This window comes from Lagopus muta, chromosome 4 (assembly GCF_023343835.1).
Source record: "Lagopus muta isolate bLagMut1 chromosome 4, bLagMut1 primary, whole genome shotgun sequence".
NCBI lineage: Eukaryota > Metazoa > Chordata > Aves > Galliformes > Phasianidae > Lagopus > Lagopus muta.
In genome coordinates this window covers 25,270,435-25,279,109 of record NC_064436.1, presented here as the reverse complement: position 1 = coordinate 25,279,109, position 8,675 = coordinate 25,270,435, and the positions used below count along the sequence as shown (strand labels likewise).

Genomic DNA, 8,675 nt, shown 5'->3' with positions numbered 1-8,675 from the left:
TACCATACCACACAGGCACTCAGAGCCTGAGAACTGCTCAGCTGAGCCAGGAGACAAAGGACTGAAGCTCAGATCTTCCTTACAGCAACGTACCTCACTCCCACAACAAGCACACAACCTGGGTCTCCACTGAAAATTTGCTTGGGGTTTGGTTTCTTTATAAAGTTTTCCAAGCTGCCACAAGCTAAGACATAGAAATTAACTCCAATAAGGGACCCCTTATGGGAGACAGACCCCACAAGAAGGTCCTCATAAATCACAAAACCCATAAGTGTTATGAACTTGTCCTGTAGTACCTCTTTTTGGGCAGCACTGACCTCAGACCCCAGCTCTCTCCTGGTAGCACCTAACAGGAATACCAGCATGCAGTTGGACTAATGATTACCTGCAGGAAAAAGAGAAATTAAAGGTAGACTTTAGAGGCCAAGGCTCCCTTGCCTCTCCGAGTCATGGGCCTGGGGCTACTCCACTCTTTCTCATTTAGGATGGAATCCCAAGCCACTGCTCCAATCCTTTGACCACACAGATGAAAGACTCTCCTACTTAAAATCCCAGCTCTCCACTTATTTGCTGAAACTTCCATTTGAAATTTTGCTCCCAATAAGGTAGTTCACCAAACCCCTCCCTGGAGTCCAGTACCTGGAGGATTCCTTTGTTGTTGAATTAAATGGACTTCCTACTGAAACAAGTACTGGCATCTGCAGATTTTGTTTACAAACAACTTGCATTCCTATGAGAGCACTGAGCTCTACTTTGCACAGTGCTGTAGTTCTTCATAACCCTGTTTCATGCTCTTAGAAGTGTTGAAACTCACACTTAGAGGAGAAACCAAGCTCTAATTAGAAGTGTTTACATGTACTCCTGAGAGCAAGAACAAACTCTTACCATGGTTAGATTATGTAAAAAGTTTAATTATAAAATAAATAAGTTTGTTATGGAAGCATTAAATATTAAATACAATAATAAATATTTACACATTTACAGATATGTCTTGACAATTAATGGTGTTGCTCTGCTACCAGAAGAATTCTGCTCTGTTTATACAGAACACATTCGCTCTTCAAAGAAGAAACTGAACTCAACTACTACAGCGTGCACAAAATTTCACGGACATCAAGAAACTGAGGATAGCTAGGTCAGAAAGGTTTGAGGTAAGTCACGTTCTTCACATCGTAATGAAGAGCATAGGAGACCACTGCATGCTGAGTAACAATGCTTGAATTTAGTTCTTCAAAAAAAAAAACAAAAAACAAAAAAACAAAAAACTGGTTTTTGGTCAAGTTCTCATATTGCCAGATCTGATTAAACTGCTCAAAACAGCACTAACCATCTGGATTACAGAAGCACTGTGTTTCAGCCAATGGATAGATGCTGCAACATCACTGTCCAGACTTATCAGCTTGTTTGATCACATGTATTCCTTCAGTGACAGAGCTTCAGATCTCACATCTGTTGTCTCAGCATCTTGAGATGAGTCTTAACTCTGCATCACACACACACACACAAATTGATAGCTCCACTCACACAGTCCTATTGGGTTCAGAGGGAATACCTTCCACATGTACAGTAACAGAACCCAGGTGTGGTTGACAGACCTGTCACCAACACCCTGCAAGTCAGAATTAGAGATGAAGAGATGAAATTCTTTGAAGCAGATACCGGCAGGGAGCACAGCAACAGCAGAATTTGGTTTTGTCCACTGAGGTCCAGTGAGATGAGCTCTTCCCTTTTCTACCTTTGAGGAGAGGTATCTCCTCCCCTCCATCTTGCTCTCCTGGGAGCCACAGCTTCTGCCCCTCGGAGCTAGAGCTGCCAAAGGAGACTTGCTAGCAGAAGAAAGTCCATCCACATACGAGCAGAGTCTGGAGGTCCAGCACCAATAGAGAAAGCTCAGGAGTAGTCTCCAGCAGGTCTTGATAGCAGCCCTCTACCTTTATAGTGGCAGCTCCTTCCACATTGTTGTACCAAGTTGTAGCAGTTAACTGTCCTCCCCAGCAAGTGATTCAGCAGCAAATGGCACATTGGGCATCTCCCTGCAGCAGCCTGTCTTGATGAATCAGGGCTTAGTGGCAACAGCTCCAGCCCAGTGTCCAGGTAGATGTGTCAGGTAGCCAGAGGTCCCCTGCAGCTTGGTAGAGGCCACAGAGTTGTTCTGTAGAGGGAAGACCAGGCACATTAACTATCACTCAAAACATGAGCACTCCACACTAGAACCAGAGCAAGCCTACATCCAAGGCAGGCAGCTTTGCCTTTGTCTACAGTCTGTTAGCACCAGGAACTCCCTAATGCCTTGAGGAGATGTGGAAATGCTCATTCTTGCCTAGATTAGTTTTTATTCCCCAAAAGGGAATTTCAAATAGAGCTTTCCGTTAGAGGAATGGATTACTTCCCCTTTGGTTTTTAGCTGTCTTTAAAAGTGCTGTTGAATTCACATGCATAAAATCCAGTGGTTTTAGAAAACCAGTGAGCTGGGCCATACACATGTAATCTACATGTTTCAAGGCACATTGAGCGCTAAACAAAACATGAAAGGTAATGCTAGCTTTGCTAAACATGCATGCAACTCCTGCATAGGCAGCTCCAGCTTGGAAAAACTAAGACAAGTTGAAAGTTGGCTCACATACCTGCTTTCTCCTCATTTACACACCAACATGGCCATTTCTGTTCTCTTGTCGAAGTTTTTTCCTTTCTTCTTTCTCTTCATACTGAGGACACTTTTTCCTGACCCTGTGGAATTGGAGGGCATAAGATATCATTTTAAAGCCTGGCATCCATCCATCCCATGCTCTGTAGCTATGCTCTTTGGATCCTCAAGCAGCTCCTAGGCACCAGAAAGCACTGAGCACATCAATGTGAGTGTTTAACTATTTAGCTATGAGATGTTATCAAGCTATTGGATACATCAAGGAGCCTTGGGTTAAGCAAGGAGCTTTGCCACACATATCTGGGGCCTCCTGATGCAAGCACCATCAGGTAGCAAGAGGCTGGGAGCATGCAGAGCACAGGGGGCCAGATTTTCTGGAGGCTATAGCAAACAGCTGCAATGTGCAGAGCCCCGGGAACTTCAAAGAATTCAAGTGCATGTGTCCCATGAATACATCAAAAGCCAGCTGCTAACAGCACTTCTCATTGTTAGGTCTTCACTAGTGTTCCCAATAGACCACCCAGCTTCTCTAGAGGAAGGTACAGTAACATCCATCTCACTGTTTAAGCCTGTGAGGGTTTAGATCGTGAAGAGCTAGAACAACCGTCCTACTGCATGGCTTGCTTCAGAAGCAAGCAATGCTCATTCTCACTACAGAACTGGTTCTTTCTCATAGCAGAGTGGAACAAAAGTGTTCCTCCCAGCGTGCCTCAAGTTTAGATCTAAATATGAAACAGCAAAACAAATGCACACCTTGTTTCCTGAAATGCATGGAAGAGTACAGCATGTACCAAATTATGTTGGTGTACTTTGAGATCTAAAATTAGACTGCACTTCTGAGTTCCACCTGCACTACCCAAGCCCTGCTGCAGTGCCAGACCTGGAGGACTGCTTCTGCATTCAGAAACACCAGAGCCAGGTTCCCAGTGCAACTACTTGAACTCAACACAAGTCCTGGAGAACCAACTGACAAGATGCAGAGGCACAGGCGATCAGAAGCTGCTGGATACTGCTTGTCAGCAGGTAGAAGATTGATGGAATGCTTGAAGCATGCACTCAGTATTTTTTTTTTTCCACTTGATTCACAGCAGGACCTCAGGTTATCTACCACACTACAGCTGTTAATCACAGAACAATTGCTTCCTTTCTTAGCAGCAAGCAGTACAGCACTTCAAACTGACAGCACTTACTCTCCCATTTGATACCCCTGCAGTGCTAGTATTTAAATCCAGCAGCCTCCATTAATTAATGGTCAGCTGGAGCACTCATTCCTCCCAGCTGTGCAGCCAGCTGTTGGATCACAGCTACACACTGAGCAGCTATACTGCAGGCAGGCCTCTTCTACACAAGGATTGGGAAATGCACTGCTGCATCAGCATGAATGCTCCTCCTCCACCTCCTGCTGATGCTCTGCAGCACTAAGTGCTTTGGTTGTAGTGGGAGCAGGAAGACTTGTTTTAGAACTCCACATTCATAGGTTGGCCATAGGAAAAAAAAAAAAAAAAAGGGGGGGAGGGGAAATGAACAGTCAGTAGCTTAGAGACTTCTCAGACCTTCTGCTCTTAAGACACATGCAAGCCAGAATAAGAACTTGTGCTTCTGGAGATCTTCCACACACAGGTAATTCAGATAAGCCATGCATATTTTGCAACTACTGGTCACAAGTCCTGCTCACACTTGAGCCAGACGTACACTAAAGAGCATAATACTTACTGCACTATCACAATGATAAGTACAGCAACAAAGCTGATGCTGGAGAGCAGGACAGCTACCACAACCAACACAGTCTTTGAGTAGTCTGCCACATCATTCTTCCTTTGAGTCTTCATGAACTGTTCACCACAGCGCTCACCAAAATAATCCTGATAACACCTGCAACAAACATCAATACAAGTTCTTATCAGCTCCCATGCTGTCTGGAGCCAAGGATGCCCACACATAGTCAAGGCTGACTTTGACATCCTTAGAGTTGCACATGAATCTCAAGATGCTCACTTGGAGCATGCTCATAGAACAGTCACTGCTCTAGCAGAAGATTTGTCAGTATTTCAACAAGTTGAGATTAGTTTGGGCGTGATATCCCAGCAGGACACACCTTTCCATTCTTTAGGTTCAAGTTTATGACCAACCGATGAGTTCAGTGGCTTGTTATGCATCTCAGATTCCATCAGCACTTAATTTACATGGCAGAAAGATTCTCAGTCAAAATACTGTAGATGTATCTAGGCCAAGCTGACACCAATTTTTCCCTCTAAGCCCTTCTATGCCACCAGCACATGCAAACCACACCTCACTCACTGCACAGAACTTACTTGCAGGTTGCCATCTGAAGATGCTGTAAGTACACGCATTCACCATGGATGCAGAAGTTTTTGTACTCCATTTCACAAGGAGTCCCTTTCTTTTTGTTCTTCCCTTTATTCTTTCTCCTCCTTGGTTTGCCAGCATTCTTCTCGTTCCCCCTCTTCACTGGCTTGGGTTTAACCACAGGCTCCACTGGAAACAACAAAGTCACTCAGTCTAGCATTGCAGAAAAGCTAGATGCTGTGAAATGCTATTACAGGGTTTGGGAATTATTGCAGGAGAACCACTGAGCAGGAAGCATGGGATGCAAGTCAACAAAAGCTGAGTGCTTTATATCCAGCACAGAGACAGCAGGCTTCAAGGCTCATGGAGTTCAACTCTGCCACCACACGCTGAGCAACACAGAGTGGTGTGAGAAGATGAGCTGTGAAGGCCACCAGAGATGGAGATAGAGTGAAACCGTATAGGTTCAAGCAAGGACCTGTGCTGAATATTATGAGGTTGCACTGAGCCAAACCATCCCTTCGTTTTATATCGACTCAGACACAAAACTAACCAACTCCATTGCTCTAAACTCTCTATTTGCATCAGTGATGAAAGGCATTGTGAACTGCTAGATAGTCCCAGGCGCTTGTAGAGGCACGACAGCCTGCTATCCCACTTATCAGACTTGTTTCTCCCAAATAACCTGCAGTGCTATCCTCAGCAGAAGAGATGCTTCATTTCCAGTTCTCCTACTTTGAGAGAGATGCCAAGCGCACCAAAGGGTGAAAGCAGGATCATCCACAAGAGACAGGTTATTTGTTCTGCCACTTGCTGTTGCCCCTCATTATCTCAATTAAATCTCCAGAAGAGTGTGGTTTAAAGGCTGGTGGTGACTTAGTAGTCTGTGGCTTTAAGGAAGGGCAATAGTCTTCCTTGCACTGGGAAAACAAGGCAGAGGAGTACCAACACCAGAGGAGTACAGTACTCCTCACCAACAGAGGAGTACAAGCTACATGCAACAAAGCTCTGCAGCATTCTTACGGAGCAGTTCAGTCCAACTCTGGCTCTCCAAACAAGTCATCTCTTTACCACTAGCCATAAGAGAAGTTCTCCCAGAGGGATGCCACACTATTTGAGAACGGCAGTCAACCAGGTAAGTTTCAACAGGTCTCAAAATAGCAGACAGCTGCAGCAGTCTTCCCAGCTGCTTATTTCTCCATTGTGCTACAGAGATAAGTATAATGGTTTCTAACTACTTCATAGCCCTATGTGTCTGGTGACAAGCAGAGATCCTGCAGAAAGAAACAAGGTGTAGCTCACTATTGTCTAGACAGAAAGCATTTTAAGTTCTAGAGCAACAAGCTTGGCTTGAAGTCACTTAAAAGCAGAATTGCCTTTAGCAACCAGAAGTCTGATTCAAATGGTATAAGCTATATTAATATGCAAAACCAGGAGCACTGCCCCTGCAGCAAGGTTTCCTATCCCTACGATTGTGAATTCACAGCAGAGTCCTCTCTCCTGTCCTGTTCGACCTGATGCTGAGGTTCACACTTGGATAATTGAGGCTGTTCCCATTCCCCTCTTCAAGGCTGAGGTTGTCAGTTTGATCTATGCCCTGTATGTAAGCTGCAAAGCCAAGAAAGCCATCCACAGTTGAATCATGACTTGAAGGATGTACAGATAAACCTTTTGGCAAGTAGAAGAGCTGGTCTACAAACCAACCACCTCGGTAGCAAGTCTGGTTTCTGTGCAGTTATACAACACCAGTCACCGCACCAGTAGTTCTGCTGGCCAAACTGCTCTCTAATCTGATATTCCTGCTCCCCATGGAGGCTTCACACTCCCAGAAAACTGGAGTGAGCATCCATTATTCCAAGTCAGCATATGGAGTAGAGTCCCTCTGGTCTTATCCACATCTCAGGGTGTTCCCTCCAACAGTGGAGCCCACCCTGGAGGGTAGCAGCACCCATCTACAGAGTTCTGTAGAGGAGCAAATCCCTTGGAGGCTGAGGCTCAAGAAGTACCTCCATGGCTCACTTTACAGCCACATGACCAACCCAACGATCCTACCCCTGCCATATCACTGCTTGGGGGACTGTTCAGGTGTCCTCGTGGTTCACAGGCAGCTTTACAACACATGCACACAATTTAGCATGGCCTAAAGGGCGCTTAATGAGCTCATTTAAACGCCAACTTCGGGGCCGAGCAACACGCTGAGCTCTTGCTGCTGCTTCCAGCCACGCTGTCCCCTCATCACAGCCCGGCTGGCAGGATTAGCGCAGAGCAGCGGCACGCTCAGCCCACCCGCAACCCTCACGCACCTCCACGCCCCTTCCCGACGCTCACCTCTGACCAGGTCCCCCACCAGGTACTGGTGCGCGAGCGGTGCCTCCTCGTACTCCTCCTCCTCGTAGTCGGAGCCCGGCGCGGGCTCAGGCTCCTTTGGGCTGCCGCGCCGCTCAGGCTCGGTGCCGTTGGGCTCAGATGCAGCAGCGGTTCGGCAGGCTGCGGGGACACAGACAGCGCGGTGAGCGCTCCGCAAACACATCGACATCCCCCCTTCCTCCTCCTCCCCGCCCTCAGCCACGCACCTGCGAGCACGGCCAGCGCGGCCAGCAGCGCCGCGGCGCGCATTGGGGCGACGGAGACGCGGAGAGGACGCGGGCGGAGCAGATACCCGGCGGTGCGCAGCGCTCCATAGGGGCCGCCCGCCGCCGCCAACCGCTTTATAGGCGGCGGGGCCGCGTCACGGGGCGGAGCGGGCAGGTGAGGGCGGGGCGGGGCGCAGGTGAGGGTGGGTAAGCAGAGATGATGGAGTGTGTCTTTCCAAAGGCAGAGATATGGGCCTGGGGTTTTCTCTGCCCACAGTTGGGGTTTGCTCTGTGGATACGGCCAAATAACAGTCCGTGTACTGAGACTTTTCCCCACGATGTGCTCCCAGGATGGGGGGATGCAGCCTCCCCAGTCAGTCTTCTGATTTCCCATCCTTTGATCAGAAGGAGATTGACCAGAAAAAGACACTTTAACAGGGTCTGTTGTGATAGGATAAGGGAAACGGTTCCGAACTAAAAGAGGGGAGATTTAGATTGGGCATAAGGAAGAAGCTTTTTATGATAAGGGTGGTGAGGCACTGGCACAGGCTGCCCAGAGAGGTGATGGAAGCCCTGTCCATGGAGATGTTCAAGGTCAGGCTGGAGATGCTCTGAGCACCTGATGTAGTTGTAGGCGTCCCTGTTCATTGAAGGGAATTTAGCTAGGTGGCCTTTAAGGGTCCCTTCCAACTGAAATGATTCTGGATATATATGGATATATGCTGGATATATGAATTTCACATAATTTCTTCCAGATCAACATGAGAAGCACTGAAGGTTTCAGCCCAGCACTGTGCTTGATATGCTGCTAAGCAATGGAAAATAGCGCCCAAAGGGGAGGAAAGGTTGAGTGACCCAAGTGCAAGTGGCCGTTAGCTGCAGTGTTTGGAGAGCAAACACAGCACATCCCGTGCCTGACTCATTCCTCTCTCCTCCAATCTCCAACCAATAGCTCTGCTCTGCTGGCTGGCAGTGGCAAGGAGTTTGGCTCAGCATGCTCTGAATTTCTCCAGCATTTTCTCTACTTCCTCTTACAGCCTACACACTGCAGCCCCTCCTTAGAGAGGACACTCTGTGGAGGTCACCTCTTCTGGGGACATGCAAGGTCCCTCAGAGCCCCAGTGCTTTGCCGTACATTGCCCACACCATTT

At 47.5% G+C, this 8,675-nt stretch overlaps 1 protein-coding gene across 1 annotated transcript; it reads right to left on the bottom strand.

Annotated features, from left to right (window-relative positions):
• Positions 1-897: 897 nt before the first annotated feature.
• Positions 898-7,626, bottom strand: AREG (amphiregulin). Its single transcript, XM_048941824.1, has 6 exons — positions 7,525-7,626; positions 7,280-7,438; positions 4,957-5,140; positions 4,358-4,516; positions 2,625-2,727; positions 898-2,152 (listed from the first exon to the last, which is right to left on the bottom strand). Exons 1-5 carry the CDS (start codon positions 7,565-7,567, stop codon positions 2,640-2,642), a joined length of 633 nt encoding a protein of 210 aa, XP_048797781.1. The 5' UTR covers positions 7,568-7,626; the 3' UTR covers positions 898-2,152; positions 2,625-2,639.
• Positions 7,627-8,675: the final 1,049 nt, after the last annotated feature.